The sequence below is a fragment of the Xyrauchen texanus genome, chromosome 29, assembly GCF_025860055.1.
Source record: "Xyrauchen texanus isolate HMW12.3.18 chromosome 29, RBS_HiC_50CHRs, whole genome shotgun sequence".
Classification (NCBI taxonomy): domain Eukaryota; kingdom Metazoa; phylum Chordata; class Actinopteri; order Cypriniformes; family Catostomidae; genus Xyrauchen; species Xyrauchen texanus.
In genome coordinates this window covers 12,990,391-13,011,111 of record NC_068304.1, presented here as the reverse complement: position 1 = coordinate 13,011,111, position 20,721 = coordinate 12,990,391, and the positions used below count along the sequence as shown (strand labels likewise).

Sequence of the window (20,721 nt, the reverse complement as noted above, 5' to 3'; positions counted from 1 at the left end):
CACTTACTCCGTGGGAGGGTGAAACAGCTACGGGGGTTTGGATCCCAACATTTTGCCACAGTCAGTGTGATAAGGCTGTAAACATAAACACACAAATCAGTACTGACACAAAACTGCCCAAGTCCACTTAAAGTTAAAACAATGTCTGACCAGGACATCACAGCGTCCTTCTCTTACCCGGGTTTATGGACGATTTCTCGCAGCACCCTCACAGCATCATCATTAGTCATGTTCTCAAAGTTTATATCGTTCACCTACAACACAAAAGCAACACATGACAAACAATAGCTCAGGACCTAAAATCTTAGTCTTATTATTATTCAAAAAGCAAAGACAAATACTGACCTGCAGTAGCATGTCTCCAGGTTCAATGCGTCCATCAGCAGCCACTGCCCCGCCCTTCATGATGGAGCCAATATAGATCCCTCCATCACCCCTCTCATTACTCTGCCCCACTATACTAATGCCCAGAAAATTATACTTCTCTATAGAAAAAGAGACAGAGAGAGGTACAGAATGGAAAGAAGTCCAGAGTGCACATGGTAAGACAAAAGAGAGCATAAATTTACTGTTGTGTGAGAGTGCTGTAAAACTTCAAACACAACACAAAATCAGAATTGATCCTAGTTTTTTTGTACTTGAAGTCTGTGGTCATCTTTAGCATGACTCATCAGTGCACATTATTCCAAAGAAGCAGCGTAGCTTTCATAAAGTTTCATATAATTAATTATCACAAATCTCTCTGAAGTACTTTTTTTTTATTAGAATATTACAGCATAATGTGGCCATATTTTTTTTATGCAATCCAAAGGGTGCTCACGAGTGCCCCCTTTTCCCCTCACTGCGCCCTTCAGCTAAGCCCGCATCAGAGCAAACACCACAGCGGACTACTACCCAACAGTCCTTAGTGCTAATACTCTCGACCAACCACAGCGGACTGGAGAAAAAAATCATGGCAGACGATGCAACCTCAATTGCGGATTAAATATTAATTGTAATAATCCTTTTTTACTGATTGTCAACAGCTGATCACTTGCTTTTCTTGTGTATAGTGTATCACGTTTTAGTCTGATGTGAAGAACTGGTTCAAAACTTTGTTTTATTCAGTTTTCCAGAGATATGTAATAACTCCTATTCAGTTTTTATTGACCAGTTTTTCATGTGGAAGTTTTACGTTCATAAAAGTAAGTAACCTAAAACTAAACCTTTGTTATTGTTGTTTCATTATTTAGTCTCTATAACATTAAAACATGAGGGTATACATTCCTGTACATAGCTGTAGCTTGTAATAGCTATATTTATTAATATAGCAACATTCAGTCTAACAGTGATATTTATACCTGCAGAAGTGTGGCTGTGTATTTTATAATGATTTCTGCAATCTTTTGTGGTGTATGAGACGTGTGTTCTCCTTTACATTAGACTGTTTTAAGCACCTGCCAGTAACCATCCAAGTTTATTTGTTCTCTAAACATGTAAAAAGATGGGGTTTTGTTGTTGTTGTATGTGCAATTTTAAAAATTTTAGGTTTTTAATTAAATTCTCTAATATTTTATTGTCAGTGTGTTGCTTGGAATTCTTCAATAATAAAAAACAAATATACAAGAGTTCAAATGTGTTCCTTTATCAAAGTCATGATTTTTTAAATATCAATTTTTAAAACTGCATGTTTATGAAAAACATCATGTAAGAAAATGCCGTTATCTGACTGAAGTTTTGAAGTCTGTCCCAAATGCACACTTTTATAACTCATGCACCCTCATGGACTTGTTGACTAGCGCACCATTGGTCAGCACTCGCTTATATCACCAAGTCTGGACCGCATGGGTGATGGGTGCCATTTGGGACAGGGCCATAGTCGTTCATTACTGAAAAAATGGAAGTGAATGTGAATTCATTCATTCGCTTAAAAGATTAATCAAAAACCAATGATTCATATATAAACTAAACACAATGTGTAGTCATGCAGTAAAAATCCCAAATTTAACCTCTTCCGGGTGATTAAAGTCTGATCATTCTTTTGGGTTTCTTTTGCAGTAATGATCATATCAGCCTAACTAATTTCACTTTTCAAGATCCAATCAAATCCCAATGAATTAAATCACATCCTGTCTAACATTATGTCCTGTTGAAAATTCCTGGAAATATGCCACATTACAGAGTTACATTTGTTACAAATGCTGTTTTGCGTTGTCTGTAAAAGAGTGGCACAAAAAGCAGACACACAGATATACATGTGCACATACTCACCCATGTTTAATGTGACAGTTATGATGTTCAGTGACATGGTGGAGTCAGTTATGCTGCTGAACGATGATGACTAAAGAATTCCAGAGAAAGGAAAAGAAAAAGAGAGACAGATGAGGACACACTTAAAGAGACAGTGATAGACAGTGGATATGTAGCAGTCACAGGACTCTCACCCTCTCCATCCTGGGTGCTTTGGGTTTCCGTCTGCGGCGGCGATGGCGTCTCATGAGAAGTGACGACGTGCTCTGCTCCGTAGAGCTGCTCAACCTATAGTGACATCACAGATGATGTACTGTAGCAACCTTAAAACATCATATTAAGCCTAGAAAGTGCCTTTTGTGTACACATTACAGCCCTCTAAGCTCTGATTGGTCCTGACAGTCATGTGATGCATGACAGCCAATCATCCGTAGTACTGTAGCAGTTCATCAGACAAGGGAAAACCATGCATTGTGTTGACTTTCCAGAGCATGTGATTTGAGTGTGCTTAAAGTCATCTCCATGGGGAGAAGATTTTTGTCAATATGTGAGAGCGAGTGTGTTTAAAGGGTCATATTCTACATTTTTTCTAGTATTACATTTTTTTTCAGTCCACTTATAATATTAGTCAAGGTTTCCTCCACCAAAAACAATTTAGTTTTACTTGATCATTTTTCACCCTTAGGACTGAACAGACTGTTTTTAAGACTCTCTTAAACCTACATAAGATTAGATGGAAGGATAATATGGATGGATGGATGCGGCCAAGTTTGTCTTTCTGTGTCATTATTTAAAACGGTTTGCATCTGTCTGACCAAAGTAAGTTTAATGTTGTTGCCTTCTTCCCCGATTACAATATACTAGTTTAATACTGCTTTTGTATCTCCATAAAATGTTTTATTTTTCCATAAAACAGTTTAACCATGAATCTTGACCAAATTTCAGATTTCACGAATAGCTGTCAGAGCATAGCGTCACACCCCTACCAGATCCCAAGGTAAATTCCAGTATTTTTAATCAATGAAAATAGAATAGTATTCTGAACAAAAGTAAGTGTTCAGATGTCATTAGAGGCATTGTGTAAGAAACAAGGTAAAAAGTAAGTGCTTATGAACTGATAACCTGCCATTTTACTCCTCATTTGAGTGAAAGGACACAAAAGTTTAGAATTGTTTTAGCGCCTCTAGTGGTCATTTCACCAGGATACTGGCGCAATATGCCATGTGAAAACCACGTCGCAAAAATGTCTTTATAGTAACGTGTTTCTATGAGACCAGCTATACTATGATCCTATATTCCATAGACTTTCATCCTCAGCCTCACCTGCTAGTGGTGTCATCCTCCTCTGAGTCAAAGAAGCTGGTGGTGTCCAGCTCACTGCTCATCAAGGTGGACGAGCTCTCATAGCCAGCAATCTTTGGTCTGTGCTCTGGCCGAGAGTGACCATTCAACCTCCCTCCTGCAACAAACATAGAGATCAAACTTAAGCCCAGATAAACAGGCCTGATGTGTCCAGATGCACAGGTATCCAGTTGCAGGAAAAAATATATGAACTTTAAGATTTTACCATGGATTTCTGCATAAATTGGTCATAAAAATGTATGTCAACTTTAAGTCTTAATAATAGACCAACACAGTGTGCTTACACAAATAACACAATGGCAATTATTTATGTTTATTGAAAACACCATGCAAAAATGTATAGTGCAGGTTGAAATAAATGAAATGAACCCTTGGATTGTTCACCCAAAAATGAAAATTCTCTCATTATTTACTCACCCTCATGATATACCAGGTGTCTATATCTTGGCTCAGTATGTCCTTAAAATGTAAGTGAATGACGATTTATCTTCTGAAGATCCAAAAATCTCAGACAGTCAGCATAAATGTCTTCTAAAGCGAAGACTTTTGGTGTGAAAAAAATATCAATATTTAAGTACTTTTTAATCTGTTATGAATACTATTCTGATGCTAGTGAAAATGTGTAATATGGCACTTTTCGTACCACTGTCTCCTTAAGATGATTCGCTTATGTTTTCCTCTTTTGTAAGTTGCTTTGTATAAAAGTGTCTGCCAAATGAATACATGTAAATATAACTATAATCCAATGAGAATGTAAGCTTCACAAGAGGGTGAAGTTCAAGCGGCCTCTCATATTTGTGTTGCCATAATACCGACATAATCTCACATTCTCCACTTGGTTGAGACATCTAAGATAAGCACACAAAGGCAGCATTGTGAGTAAAGAAACAGGTCAATACATATCTAAACCAAAACCAACCTAGAGACTGTACAGCATTTCTCCTTCTCACTTGTAAACAGTGCTGCTCTTCCAGCTGTGACACACTTGTCTCAGTTCTCGTGTGTTTCAAATGCCAATGCTAATATGTCATATGTGCATACTACTCATGACTGGAAGCATGATTTAGAGTTAAAACAGTACTTAATTATGTATCTTTTTACACCAAAAGCAATCGTGTCACTTTAGAAGACATTAATTTACTAGCTGGTGTCGTATGGAAGACGTGTATGATGTGATTTTTGGAGCTTCAAAAGAGAAATCTCCATTCACTTGAATTTTAAGGACCTACTGAGTTAAGATATTTTTCTATTTTTCTTCAAATGTGTTCTGATGAAAAAAGAAAGTCATACACACCTGGAATAACACGAGGGTGAGTAAATAATGAGAGAATTTTCATTTTTGGGTGAACTATACCTTTAACTGGTTTACCTTCCTTTGGCAGCAATAACCACCAAACGTTTCCTGCACTATAATTGGATCACTGTTCACAATGGTTAGCAGAGATTTAGCACCATTCCCCTTTTTAAAACTGATTCAGTAAAGCTATATTGTTAGGAGTCTGGTGATCTCTTAAGGTCCTGCTAAAACATCTCAAATCGGATTAAAATTCTGAAATCCATGGCAAAATCCAAAGGTTCACAAACTTTTCTCTGTAACTGTGTGAGTATATGCCTTCTCTCTGTCTCCTTTATCTATAGATCAAGAATACAGATCAAATAGCTATTGAGCTGGCTTTTAGGCAAATTCACCATGGTTATGTGTGTCTTTTCTCCGAGGCCTCTCTCTGTCTCTCTCCTTCTCTCTGTCTCGATCTCTCCGCAGTGATGTACCCACCTCAGGCTCTGTGTCATTGCCCAGGTCATCCTGACTCCCAGCGGCATTCGCACTGGACAGAGAAAGACAAGAGGTTGAAGAAAAGGACAGGTATTCAGAGGAAAGCAAAAATCAACATGTTTAGAAATAAAATCCATTTGTACACACAAACTGACATGCACAACACACAGCTGGCTGATAGTCGTCACACAAATCTGACAATATGGGATGTCCAATTTGTAATCAAATCTGTCTTTTGAACCAGTTCAAAATAATGATTTACTCGCAATGATTTCTTTTAATTACAGAACTGCTTCTCAGTCAGAACTTGCAGCATAAATGATGTACAGTATTAATGCATCACACCTATCAATAATTCAGTGAAGACTTGGAAACAACTGATTAATAAACATTTTGCCTTGATTTTTTTCCATTGTATCTGGATTCACCGTGCATGTACACATAGTAATTATATATAGTTGTCTAAAAGGTCTTCGTTGTGTCAAAGGCTACCTCCGCAACGTGCATTAAAGCAAAGAAATGAAAGTTGAAAGGGAACTGAAAGGGACTTCATTCCCGTTTTGGTTTTGTTCGCTTTACGTCTTTTCGTTCCTTGGAACATTTTAATTCCCTGATTTTATAATTAGGTGGGATATGAACTGGCTAAATGAGCAATATTTTCTGGCAAGCTTTATCGCTATTCCTAATCATCATCATATATTGTTCAGTCAAAATTCACAATTACAACTTTTATGCAGTTATTTTGACCAATGCCACCATTTTCCCACCAGTAATTAAAAAATGATGGTGCCATTCATATGCACTCATCTCATGATGATTGAATTAACTTCAAGGCAACATACATTTCAGTTGATCCTGACCCTGTGCTGGGAGCAAAGTACAATGTATTCTATATTTGCATCTGTAGGTGAGAGAAGGATTCTTGTCCACTTGATCCGGGACTGACCAGCAGAGGGAGCTCATAGATTGCAGCTGTATTTTTCCTAGGCATTTTTGGCCTAATTTCCAATGATTTTAATAATTAACCTGCTCACACAAACACACTCACACAGAGGGTAGTCACACTGCCCAACAGACAGAACAGGAAGCACACACACAGACAGGAAACACCAGCAGCACAAACAACTATGAACACACATGTAGTCACATGCAGATAAAGAGACCCACTAAACAATAATCCCACAAACATGTGGGAAAAATATTCTCATTGAAGCACACATTGCATGTCCCAACTATTTTTTATTATTAAATCACAGGCTTTTGCAGTTTAAAAATCACACAACGCCATAATGCTATATCGATTTTAATTCAATGAATTGTGCAGCCCTAATAATAACAATGCTTGACTTCCCCCAATTAAGTGGTTTCTGTCTGTCTCCCTCTTAACCACTTCCACATTCCCATTAAAATGGGCACTTAAAGCAATCAATGCCTTTGTAGGTAAAATATCGATCTAAATCAATGAGCATGTCTTTTTATGATGGGTAGGGTTGATTAGATTTTCAAGTAATGAGGTCTATTGGTTGTAACGTTTGGTTAGTGGAGTGGAAGAGAGGAGTAACTTCCAATCTTTTAATAGTAGATGCTGGAGTGGAACTAATATCTTACAATGAGTCGAACAAGGAAATACGCTGGAGTGGAACAAACGCTGGAGAGGAACAACGCAACACAACACAACACAACACAACACAACATTTCAAAATCAACTAAATACAACTTTATGAACTGACAAGGAATTAACAAAACAGGAGGTTATTTATACAAACGGGTGCAGATGAGGGAATGGAGAACAGGTGAGGAGGATTGGGAACAGATGGCAGTGATACAGGCAGTGCACTATGGGAAATGTAGTTGGGGAAAACTGAAGACAGAGGACAAAAACTATATCAAAATAAGAGTCCTTGGATCAGAACGGTGAATAATTGTGACACACACACACACACACACACTAAGCGATCTTGCACAGTTCTTCTTAACACACACCCTGTACTCAAGCCGGTATCATTAAAGGTATTGATATCCTAGCCCTCTCTGTGTAAGGGCTCTGATTAGTTCATGTTAAAGGAAACTTGTGCCATTGAGACTGAAGGGTAATGAGTGCAAATCAACACTGAGCTCTTCCTGTCTCTAACCATCTCCACTGGCTCTATACCTAACAAGATCACAGTGGATATCCAGCATAACCATGTCCTTGCTATATAAATATGACAAGTGTGATTTTGTTTATTGTAAAATACTTTCTCCTATCCCATTTCCCAATGTGTAGGCTAGTACCAACAATAAGTAAGCTATTTGTAGGTTGTCATGTTGATGAGTTAACAGTTAACACTGTGGTGCTTTCAAAACATCGCTCTGGACTACAGGTTTGTTCAAACAATGGAAGACAGTTGTAGGGGGACTATGTTTGGAATCACATAGACTAACGTATTAATCTTGCTATTTCTATTGATTGAAGTAATTTTTTGAATGCCATATCTGAATCTGTTGAAATGTGCAATAAAAATACAATATACCAGTTTTTATTTTAAAACACACAGACAGTAAGGGACAGCTGTTGGGTTACTAACTGGAAGGAAGGGGGTCTGGAGTCTCCGATGCCTCCTGTCCTCTCCAGAGGGGGCAGCAGCTCGGCTTGAGTTTCTGCGCATACAGAGCCTCCGTCAGAACCATGAGAGCCGTCTGCAGACACCAGCTGTACAAAAACAGAGAGAGAGAGACAGAGAACTAATGGAATAAGCATACAATTTTAAGGGGTTTTCTAGGTTAAAGCAACTTTATTGAAAAAGAAGCATGTATTTTTGGTTAAAACACCTATACCGTAACCGCCCTTCCATTTTCCATCACACAAGTATCTGTATACAACGAGTGGAAAATTACTAATACAAATTCAAATCTAAAGACAATTACAAATGTGAACATAATAATAATGATAACAATTATTATTATTGAAATATATATCAAATCAATGTTTTTGTATTATTTTATGATTTATTCACACAGGCTATAAATTAAGTGAACCCGCAACTGCTCTGTGGCAATAAAATGAGCTAAATTTCGAGCCCCTCCCAAGATGGTCTGAGGTCATTTGCAGCATTCTCACAGAAGACACTATTCTTGCCAACAGTTTTCAGACGACTTAAAGGAAAAGAAAGAGTGAGAACTCTTTACATGAGTGTGTTCCACAAAAAACGCTCACGCTGCACGCCTCTAAACAAAAAGCACAGTAGAAACGTGCATCAATGGTTTTTTCTTTCTTTTTTTAAAGTGTTTCTTCAACGTGTCTTTGTGTCTAACAGCATTTCTTGTCATGAGTCTTTCTTAGACCCCTTAAGATTTGATTGTCACAGTTGTGGGTAGATGAGCAAAATTGCCTGCCATGTGCATGATATACCCGCTTTTGGGGGGTGCTCATTTCATACCCTGTACTTCCCAGCTCTATAATTTTGTCATTTCCAGATGTTGTCGATCATCATCTGTCAATAAGTGATGCAATTGACATCAGGATATATGTCCGATTACATCATCCTGTCGTCCAGCCCTATGTTATACTAAGCGTGCATTTGAATTATCAAATGCATCTTGGACAGGTTTATCTTGGTGCAATGCCTTGTCCCATGGATTTCCATTGTAAGTGTAGTACAGTAAACAGGATTTTTGGTTAGTTGTTACAACCTGAGGAACAAGTCAAAAGCACTGTGGTAATCAACAGAATGCCAAAGACATTTGTCGATAGAGCTGAACATATACTGAACCCTGTACAATTTTACAACAAAACCGAACAAGGTACAAGTCTACTTTCCACTTTGTTTCATCTATCTTTAAAAAAACACAAGCCTGAGCATACAGGGTGTGTGTAATAGCTTAATTAAACAAATGAATCAGAATGCAAAGAACTCAATAGTAATGATCATTAGTTTTTTTTTAAAGAGAGTATCTAGATATCTGCTGGACAAACAGTATTGACAATGCTGATACGTCCTGCGACACTGGCAACAATGTGCTGTATTTCAGTCCCAACATCAACCCAAATCTGTCTGATTCAATCTTCTCATTATGGACACGATATTTAAGGACTGTTTTTCATACACCGTGTGACTTCACTTAGATAATGCAATCAGAGCCAGGGTGGAAAAGGTTGCAGTTGCAGTTCTCTGAGGGCACAGATAAAAATGCAATCAAGGCCCATATTGTGACAGAGATTTTAACAGAAAGATATGTACAGCTGAAGTCAGAAGTTTACATACACCTTAGTCAAATACATTTAAACTCAAGTTTTTCACAATTCCTGACATTTAATCGTAGAAAACATTCCCTGTCTTACGTTAGTTAGGATCACTACTTTATTTAAAGAATGTGAAATGTCTGAATAATAGTAGAGAGAATGATTTATTTCAGCTTTTATTTCTTTCATCACATTCCCAGTGGGTCAGAATTTTACATACACTTTGTTAGCATTTGGTTGCATTGCCTTTAAATTGTTTGTACTTGGGTAGCCTTCCACAAGCTAAGTTTTTGGGTAGACTTCCACAAGCTTCTCACAATAAGTTGCTGGAATTTTGGCCCATTCCTCCAGACAGAACTGGTGTAACTGATTCAGATTTGAAGGTGTCCTTGCTCGCACACGCTGCCCACAAATCGGATTGAAGTCAGGGCTTTGTGATGGACACTCCAATACCTTGACTTTGTTGTACTTTTGCCACAAATCTGGAGGTATGCTTGGGGTCATTCTCCATTTGGGAGACCCATTTGTGACCGAGCTTTAACTTCCTAGCTGATGTCTTGAAATGTTGCTTCAATACATCCACATAATTTTCCTTCCTCATGATGCCATCTATTTTGTAAAGTGCACCAGTCCCTCCTGCAGCAAAACACCTCCACAACATGATGCTGCCACCCCCATGCTTCATGCTTGGGTTGGTGTTTTTCCACTTGCAAGCCTCACCCTTTTTCTTCCAAACATAACGATGGTCATTTTTGGCCAAACAGTTCGATTTTTGTTTCATCAGACCAGAGGATATCTGGAGATATCTGTAAGATCTTTGTCCCCAGCAAGTCTGGCATTTTATGGTGCTTTTGGAGCAGTGGCTTCTTCCTTGCTGAGCAGCCTTTCAGGTATAGTCAATATAGACTTTTTTTTATTGTTGATATAGATACTTGTCTACCTGTTTCCTCTAGCATCTTCACAAGGTCATTTGCTGTTGTTCTGGAATTGATTTGCAGTTTTTGGTCAAACAACGTTCATCTCTAGGAGACAGAATGCATATCCTTCCTGAGCGGTATGATGGCTGTCCCATGGTGTTTGATTTTCCAATGATGTCAAGCAAAGAGCCACTGAGTTTGACGGTTCACCTCCAATTGATGCCAATTAGCCTGTCAGAAGCTCATTACCTAATTGTCTAAAGGCTTGACATAATTTTCTGGAATTTTACAAGCTGCTTAAAGGCACAGTTAAATTAGTGAAAGTAAACTTCTGACCCAGTGGAATTGAGATATAGATAATTGTGAGTGGTGGTGGCGTAGTGGGCTAAAGCACATAACTGATAAACCATTGTGTCCTTGAGCAAGGCACTTAACTCCAAGTTGCTCCGGGGTGATTGTCCCTGTAATAAGTGCACTGTAAGTCGCTTTGGATAAAAGCGTCTGCCAAATGCATAAATGTAAAAGTGAAACGATCTGTCTGTAAACAATTGTTGGAAAAATGACTTATGTCATGCACAAAATCGATGTCCTAAACAAATTGCCAAAACAATAGTTTGCTAATATTAAATCTGTGGAATGTTTAAAATTTTTTATTTAAACTTCTGAATTCAACTGAATTGTACATCACTGTATAATTAATGTATATTTAGTCTTGATACATTAATAGAGACAGCTGAAAAGGTGCAGTAATGTCTTGACCACTAGGCCCTTTGGGATCCTTGCATTTGTGTTTCAACGCCAGCAAGTTCTTGACAGGCAGAGCCAAGTCCTTCCCTACCTAAAAGCTTCCACAGACTCAGTGCTGCATGGGAAAGTTGCTGGTGTGAATCTGAAATGGGGGCAGTAAGAGGACAAGCCCCAGGTTTCTGACTCTCCTGGCCGGCGAGAGTGAAAGTGTGAATCAGAAGGAGGTGATGTGTTTTCCTGCATAGACACAGCAACTTTATACATCTGATTGTCTATGGAATAAAAGTAATGGGGAATGAGATAGTGTGATACTTACATGTGCATTTAGTTACAAATTATACAGGGGAAAGCCAATGTATTAAAAATGTGCCTTTGAGTCTTTGTCTCAGCTTGTGTAAGAGTGTGCGTGCAGGTGTATGCTTCTTTCGTTAAGGTCAACAAGAAATGACACTCACAACACATTTGACTTTGGACACATTTGATGTGGCATATTTTTCAGACTTTTTGGGATATTAAAATATTTTTGCTCCCAGCTGCTCACACGAACACATAAGAAAAAATATACACTCTTATAATTATCGACAACATACTACAATATAAACACTAGAGATGCACGGATCAACCGTCCAGGGACCGGAATCAGCCGATTTTCCGCATGCTCGGCCCAAACCGGTGACTGGCAGGTCAGCTTCACGTCTTTCCGATTATGAGCCGGTCCGTTTTGTCCAACATGTAAAAATGTCGTTGGCGTGGAAGTTCTTCACTGTGAGTGAAGAAGACACAGAGTTTGCAATTTGTAATAATTGTAAGGCTAAAGTAAACCGTGTGATAAACACCACGATAACGTTCAGAACAACAAACCTAATTGCACACTTAAAACACCCTCACCCAGCTGAACATGCCCAGTTTGAAGAAGCTAAAAATGGGGAAGAGGCTAAAGCTAGTCAGAGCTCAAAGCCAGCCACAAGTCAGGAGCATCTCCTATCTTTCCTTGGTATGAGCAGCGAAAAGACCAAAGCAATTACGAGGAAAATTATGTGTTATGAGTGTGTGGGAAGGAGGAGAAGGCAGACGGGAGGTGCGGATCCAATCGCGGCTTTTATTAACAAACAAATAATAACTATACAAACACAGGAACAAAATAAAGGGGTCCAGAATGGGAAAAGGAAACTAAAACACGGGAGAACATAGAGGGGCAAAAACATCCACAACGAAAAGGGATCCTCGAGCGAACATGAACAAAATATCAACATTCAACGATCGACAAAGGAAAGGGAAAACAGCGGGGTTTAAATAAACAGACACGATAATGACAAAATAACACAGAGGCGGCAGTGAAGAGGATCGGGAATGAAGGGAAGTGTAGTTTATACAGGGACAGTGAAACACGGGGCGGACAACAAGGACAACGTGACATGGAGCGTGATCAGTGATGAGTGAAACAGAAAACACGGGGCAGACAACACGGGAACGTAACATTATGGAATTTGTGGCTCTGGATGACCAGCTGTTCTCCATAGTGGAGGACAGAGGCTTCAGAAATCGGATAAATTTCCTCAGCCCAAAATACACAATAAAGAGTAGGTGGTACTTTCCCGACGTTGCGTTCCCCGAGTTGTTAAATCTTGTGTCATGTCACACAAGCAGCCTGTTACAAGCCGATCCCGAAGCAGCAATCAGTTTTACAACTGATATTTGGACATCTAACTTAAGCTTAATGTCAATGTTGAGCGTATTGGACACTTCAGTTTTGTTCATAGGCTTGTAATATTCGGAATTATTTTGTTAGACGAGTAAAAATAGAAATAGGTACATTTATAAAAATAGTGGAACATGACATCTGTTTTGTTATATAAAGCAACTCATTTTCAGTTAATTGTTATTTGTACCATTATGTTATTTGTGCATTTGTGTTTCAACGCCAACAAGTTCTTGACATGCAGAGTAAAGTTCTTCCCTATCTAAAAGCTTCCACAGGCTCAGTGCAGCATGGGAAAGTTGCTGGTGTGACTCTGAAACGGGGTCAGTAAGAGGACATACATATTTCCAGAGCCCCAGGTTTCTGCCTCTCCTGGCCAGCACGTTGGAAAAGCACATCTGAAAATGGCAGGGAGTAAAGCAGCGATAAAGAGCACACCTTGTGTTTCTCAGTGGAATGGGGGATTTGAGAGTTGGGAATCCGGAAATGTATCCATTCTCTGTGTGTGTAAGCTTGAATCCAAGTGAAGGAACAGTTTTTATGTGTTTCTTGGCTGATCAGAGTAGGGTGTGTGTGTGTGTGTGTGTGTGTGTGTGTGTGTGTGTGAGTAAGAAGAGTGAATCAGAGGGAGATGATGTATATTCCTGCATAGACACATCAGATACATCTGATTGTCCATGGAATAAAAGTAATGGGGAATGTGAGAGTGTGTTACTTACAAGTGAATTTAGCTTCAAATTATTGTAACATTTGCAGGAACGAGGCGAGAAAAGGAGGATCTATGTGCAAGCTTTTTAATAAAAACTGGCCATAATCATAAAAAATTAAAAACACGACCACAGAACAAACTGTTATATACATGAAGGAAAAGAACTTACACAAAGCTAACATGAGGGCATTATATACACAAGACTTAACAAGGGTATCAAGACACAGCTGGGATTAATCATGGGGAACACAGAGAACCGATACAGAACCAAAATCCAAAACTAAAATATCTTAGTCCTCCAAGCAACATCTAGTGGCCACTAGGGAAAATGTCCCAAGTGTTACAGAGCCCCCCCCCCCCATCTAAGGAGGGGCTCCTGATGCTCCTTAACACATAAAAACAAAACAAAAAGGATAGCGACCGCTGGACAGGGGTCATACTGGAAGTGGGTGGTCGCTGGGCACTGAACAGACTGGAGACTGGTGTCTGACAGGTGCTGGTTACTGAACTGAGCAACAGTCTGGTGGTTTGTGTCTGACAGGTGCTGGCAACTGGACAGGACAAGGAAACTGGACAGGCTTGTCGACAGCCACAGGAAATTGTACAGGCTCGTCGACAGCCTCAGGAAACTGGACAAACTCGTCGACAGCCTCAGGGAACTGAACAGGCTAGTCGACAGCCTCTAAAATGACCTCTGTGGCCGTGAGCACTGGCAGTGACAGGGGAATGGCCTCCATGTCTGTGAGCACTATCAATGACAGAGGAATGGCTTCTGTAGCCATGAGCGCTGGCAGCAATGGGGAAACAACTTCCGTGGCCTGGAGTCCTGGCAGCGACTGGGGAATGGCCTCCATGGCCGTGGTCACTGGCAGCGGTGGGAAAACAGCTTCTGTGGCCATGAGCGCTGGCAGCAATGGGGAAACGACCTCCGTGGTTGGGAGCGCTTGCAGTGACTGGCAAGCAGGGGCTATCCTCCACCTCCTCTTCCGGGCAGCCAAGGCTTCAGGCGCTGGTTCTGGGAGAATTGTGACTTCAGGTTCTGGCTCTGGGATGGTTGAGGCTTCATGCGCTGGCTCTGGGACAGTCGAGGCTTCAGGTGCTGGCTCAGGGACGGTCGAGGCTTCAGGCACTGGCTCTGGGATGGTTGAGGTTTCAGGCGCTAGCTCTGGGACGACAAAGGCTTTAGGAACTGGCCTGATGACCGGGGCAGGCGTGGGCGCTGGCTCGTTGACCATGGCAGGCGTGGGTGTTTGCTCGTTGACCGTGGCAGGTGTGGGTGTTTGCTCGTTGACCGTGGTAGGCGTGGGCGCTTGCTCGTTGACCGTAGCAGGCGTGAGTGCTTGCTTGTTGACCATGGCAGGAGTGGGTGTTTGCTTTTTGACCGTGGCAGGTGTGGGAGCTTGCGCGTTGACCGTGGCAGGTGTGGACGCTTGATTGTTGACCGTGGCAGGCGTGGACGCTGGCTCATTGACCGTGGCAAGCATGGGTGTTGGTAGCGTCATGGGATTACTGCTACAGTGTAGAGGGAGAATGTGAGCTTCAAAGCATAGTCAATGAAGTCCACCAAGGAAAGCTCACATCTGTCTTCTGCCAGACAGGATTTCACAGGCTCATGAAGTCAGAACCGTTAGCAGTCCTTGAGTTCAATATCTCCCCAATTGAGACCGCAGAACTGATCAGTATATTGCTTGATGGTCCCCTTTCCTTGTTTGAGAGAAAACAGTTGAAAAGCTGCTAAATACATAGTATTTAGTAAATACATAGTGGTAGGATGCAGACCAAACATTTTGCACCCCATTTCCCTTCAGAACGAGTGAGAACTCATCAGCGCATAATTGTGGGCAATTGTCACTGACAAAGACCTGAATGGTTTTGCCAGTGGTAGTATTGTCCATGATAGAGACTTCAGGCAATTTGGTGTGTGCATCTACCACAATCAAATACATATGGCCTTCAAAGGGACCAGCAAAGTCGACATGTATCCTTTCCAAAGGTTAAGCTGGCCATATCCATGGGTGAAGTAGTGCAGGAAATGGGGCATTTTGGATATGCTGGCAAGACTGGCATGACTTTGGCTGAAGCTGAATCTGACCATCGATACCTGGCCACCAGACGTAGCTACAGGCCAGATTTTTTATTCTTACCAATCCTGGACGTCCCACATGCAAGTCAGCTAACACACAGAAACAGAGTTTGGGAGGTATGATGACACAACTGCCCAATAATAATACATCCTTGAATGACAGTGAGCTCACTGAGGCGTGTCACAAATGGTGATAACATTTTACAAATATCTTTAATATTTGAGAATATTCCTGTTGAAACCATGTCCGACACAGTAGACAAGATTGGGTCAGTAAATAAATCACGTCTTATTTCTGCACTGCTGAAGTGCTGAGTGGCTACCAGGGCAGCATAGAACACATCCACTGTGTCCATTCTCTCTTTGTGATGTAATGGTTGTTGTAACTGTGACAGTCCATTGGCACTGGCATGAAGAGCGGCTTCCTTACACTCAATGACATAGTCATGGGCAGCTAACACCAGAGCCCAGCACTGCATTCTGGCTGCTGCCATTGGTGGGACACTTTTGTCTGGGCTGAAAATAGCAGGGTTGATTGTCGGTAAGTAGGGTAAACCTTCTGCCATATAATTATCGAAGGAAAAATTATACTCAGCACCTAGCGCTCAATCTGAACATAATGTTGTTCCTCTTTGCTAAGCGCCCTGGACGCGAAAGCAATTGGCTTTTCCTCGCCACCAGGTTAAACATGATATCACAGAGCCCACCCCATACGGCCTTTGGTGGGTTGACTCTACATAGAGTTTTCCTCACATCAGCCGTGGTAAGACAGAGCACCTGGTCGTTGGGAGGAGGGGTGGTCTTCCTTGCCACCATGTTGTTCTGTGCCTCAAACTGAGCTTAGAAGTTGTTCAGCGCATCTCAAGGGAGGCATCTTTGTCACTGGCAACTGATGTTGTTCTGTAGTTGGTGATGGCTTGGATGCCCTGCCACATGCAACGCATGTTGACGCTGTCCTGGAAGTGACTGTGGATTTCCTCGCTGTTCTTGGGGACGCCTTGTCGCCTGCTCTGAAGGCGGAGTCTCAGGTCCTTAGCAGCGCACGCACCTCCGCAGTCATCCATGGCTAATAGTTGGGGCGTGTGGTGATGGTCTTGGAGAAAGTTACATCAGCAAGTGCAGCAGATCACTGATGCTGTGTATTCCTCCAAGTTGGTAAAGTCGCCATATGTTGCAGCCTCCCTGAACATGTGCTAGTCAGTACAATCAAAACAGTGATGAAGAGCAGAGATAGCTCCTGCTGGCCAGGTTTTCACCTGATTCTGAAGCGGTTTTGTGCACCTGACGAGCGGTCTGCGTTGCTGATGTGGGGGCGGGGCTCCGTCCGGTACGCGCCTGGGACAATGAACAGTCCGTCACGGTGAGCGTTCTGCAGTTCGCTAATAGCCCCATACAGTTCCCAGAGCGCTTCCTTAGCATTAGAGCTGGGGGGAATGTAAACTCCAGTTATAATGACAGTCGTGAATTCACGTGGTAAATAAAAAGTTCTGCATCTAACAGTCACAAGATCCACCAGCGATGAGCAGTAGCTAGAGACTAGCATAGAGTTCTTGCACCATTCAGTGTTGATGTAAATACACAAGCCACCACCGTGAGTCTTACCGCACAGAGCTGCATTTCTGTTGGCACAAAACGAGGCAAGCCCGTCTAGCTGAATGGCATCCGGAACACTGTCACTGAGCCACGTCTCCGTGAAAACAAAGACGCTGCAGTCTCTAAACTCCGTGGCCTGGAACCCCGCCTCTTGCCGCACTTCTGCTTCCCCGCACACCGCTTACGATGTCCTCTCCCCTGGCCACCAGCATCAGGCGATGCAGAGGACTGGAGGACTGGTCTCCGCAGCAAGCCAAGGTCGTGTAGCTTCTCCTGCAGATCATCATGCAGCTTGGTTGTTCCACGAGTAAAAGTCGGGCTAAGTAACAAAAATAGCACCATTTTGGTTCCAAAGTGGCCGCTGCATGTTACCGCGCCGCCATCTTGGATCATTATCACTTTGTGAAAGTTAAGAGCAGCCTCTTTGAAACCAGTTTCAATGTCACCTCATTGTTAAGTCCACAGACGAACCGATCTCGTAGGGCATCCTCCAGATGGGTACCAAAGTTACAGTGTTCAGAAAGTTGTTATAAAACAGCCACGTATTGTCCAACAGTCTACCCCTCCTCTTGGTGAAAACAGAATCTCTCCGCTATTATGAGGGGTTTCAGAGAAAAATGTTAATTCAATCTTTCTTTTTTATTTTTTCACGTTTTCTCCCCAATTTGGAATGCCCAATTCCCAATGCGCTCTAGGTTCTCGTGGTGGCGCAGTGACTCCTCTCAATCCGGGTGGTCAAATCTCAGTTGCCCCCACATCTGAGACATCAATCCGTGCATCTTATCATATGGCTTGTTGAGCAAGTTACCGCAGAGACATAGCATGCGTGGAGGCTTCACGCACAACTCACCGAGAGCGAGATCCATATTATAGTGACCACGAGGAGGTTACACCATGTGACTCTAACCTCCCTAGCAACCGAGCCAATTTGGTTGCTTAGGTGACCTGGCTGGAGTCACTCAGCACATCCTGGATTTGAACTTGCTACTCCAGGGGTGGTAGTCAGTGTCTTTCCTCACTAAGCTACCCAGGCCTCCAGTTCCCATCACACTTAACAGCACTGACACTCACTTTTCTTCTGCAATATCATCTGCATATGTGAAGTGATCAAACTGTTCAATATACGTTATCCATTGCTCTACGTTCTCATCAAAAGCATCAATATACCCGAAAGCCTCCATTCTTTTGGCTGTTTGCCTCGATTCATCCACTGCTTGGTTGCTGTATTCAGCGTTCGTAGTCTATCAAAAGTACACTTGTTTTACGTTCATCTACTCTCTTTCCGCAATGAAGATAACGTAAATAAAACCACCTCATCACCAATTTGTTGGGTCTATGAAAGAATATCTATATATTCTTAACAATAACGCAGGTCAAGGCCACTACATACTTTTACTGAAGTTGCTTCATGGCATAAATTACAAAAGAGCGCCACCTAGATTGTGTCACAATAATGGCAGAATAAATCATATGAATGAATACATATCAATCAGGGCTCTACGCTAACTTTTTTTCAAAGGAGTACAAACGCTCCTAAATGAAAAAATGTTGGAGCACACAAAGAAATTTAGGAGCACAGTGAAAAATGTAATACAAAGTTTATTAACAAACAATTTATTACATACATAATTATACTGCGTGTATGAGTGTGTGTGCGTGTACTAAGGGACACACATCTGTGAAACAGCACATACCAACCAAATCACACATTTACCATATCAGTTGTCCAGCTGCTTTTGTATGTTGACCGTCTGTCATAATTAGAGGTCAGCCAGCGATCTCTCATTATGTCAGCAATTTGACCGATCATCTCCGCACATCTTACATCATTGTCGTATGTGGGATTAATGTAAACTCCGTTTTTGTGGTGGCCCAAATTTGATGAAAGGTTCTTCTTCTTTCACAATGAAGTATGCTATGTTTATCTTTATTTTCTGCTGCCTCCTCTTCTCTTCCTCAGACTGCAGCACTTGCCTCCTCAAGGCTGCTGACACCATGTCTGATAGTTTCTCCTGTCTCAACAGGTTCAGATCTCTGCACTGGATATGTTACGTGAGATGTTATGTTTCGCTACGCTACCTCTTTTCAGATAAGCGATGGGCATTCCGGCTCATTTGGCTCAGCTCACCAAAAAGAGCCGGCTCTTTTGGCCCCCAAATGGCTCTTTAAAAAAAAAATAATAATAACAAAAAAAAATATATATATATACACATATTTATTTATTTTTCAAGTCAAACAGTTTGCGATAGTTTGACTATAATTGGTGTTAAAACAATTTTAATTAAATGAAATTATACTCTACCTTATCCTTCATGATTTGTTATGAAAAAGAATGCTATTAAATATTTGCATTTAAAGTCTAACTTTTTATTGTATATAAACAAAGTAGATATAAACCTAACCATTCAAAATGAATACAGTCTGAACAGCATAATAGACAGGGCCACTGCTGGCCAAACTGATGCCCTACACCCTAAACGTGATATGAGCATGAAGCGATCGTCTGTGTTCCGCAACTGCTTTCGGGCAGCTGGTGGACATTCTGGTGCCATCCTAGGGTAAGATGGTGCCCCCCTTGTGAGTTGGTGCCCTATGCAAACTGCGTAGTATATATATGTAGGTAGTGGCGGTACTGATAATAGAATATTGCACCATATCATAGAAAAATAAATAACAATTTGCAAAACTGCAGCATCCCACAAATTGAAAAAAACAAAACAAAAAAGGATGCTATTTCACATGTGCATTTGAAGTATAACTACATCTTTGGTTCATTGGTTGACACTGCGTGTCTGATTGACAGGAAAAACATGTGAGGCTTTTAGTCTGAGCAGACAGTTAGAACGAATATGTGTGCTTTAGCATTTAGGCCTACGTATATTACTATAATTTTTATTTTTTATATATATATTTTTATAAATAGATTCTGATATGCGAGCCGGCTCCCAACGTTCACATACATGAGCCGACTCGTTCGCAAATGACCATCACTATTTCAGATGCAGGTTTCCTGACACGAAGAACGAGTTGCCCACCTGTTTCTGCCCTCTACAATATTTGCAGAACATGACGTTGTTTTCGAACTCTAGCCATGGGAACATTTTGAGCTAATTCGCTTTGAATCTATATGTTCTCCCTTCACCGGCTACAGTGGACGTTGAAGTGACAGCTGGGGTCACAGTAGCTTCACTAACGTTGTTCTCAGCATCCCTAACGTTAGCCGTCTCAGGTAAAACTTGTGAAGAGACTTCATTAGTTGAACCTTGCGAATCCCCCTCGGCGGATTCCTCTTTCTCCTTGTCTCTTTTTCGCTTAAAATAAAATGTGATGTCTGAACGTTAACTTATAGCCTATACCTATATATAAGATTATATTGTAATCTTTAA

The 20,721-nt window shown here is 41.2% G+C and overlaps 1 protein-coding gene across 2 annotated transcripts in view; it reads right to left on the bottom strand.

Moving 5' to 3' along the window:
* Positions 1–20,721, bottom strand: part of LOC127623090 (segment polarity protein dishevelled homolog DVL-3-like) — a 42,479-nt gene that overhangs the window by 6,954 nt on the left and 14,804 nt on the right. For both annotated transcript variants that reach the window (XM_052097336.1, XM_052097337.1), the window contains exons 3-10: positions 7,933–8,057; positions 5,281–5,417; positions 3,553–3,688; positions 2,424–2,517; positions 2,251–2,320; positions 346–485; positions 178–254; positions 8–75 (exon numbers count right to left, since the gene is read on the bottom strand). In XM_052097336.1, coding sequence (XP_051953296.1) covers positions 8–75; positions 178–254; positions 346–485; positions 2,251–2,320; positions 2,424–2,517; positions 3,553–3,688; positions 5,281–5,417; positions 7,933–8,057 — 847 coding nt within the window. The remainder of the gene's footprint in view (positions 1–7; positions 76–177; positions 255–345; positions 486–2,250; positions 2,321–2,423; positions 2,518–3,552; positions 3,689–5,280; positions 5,418–7,932; positions 8,058–20,721) is intronic.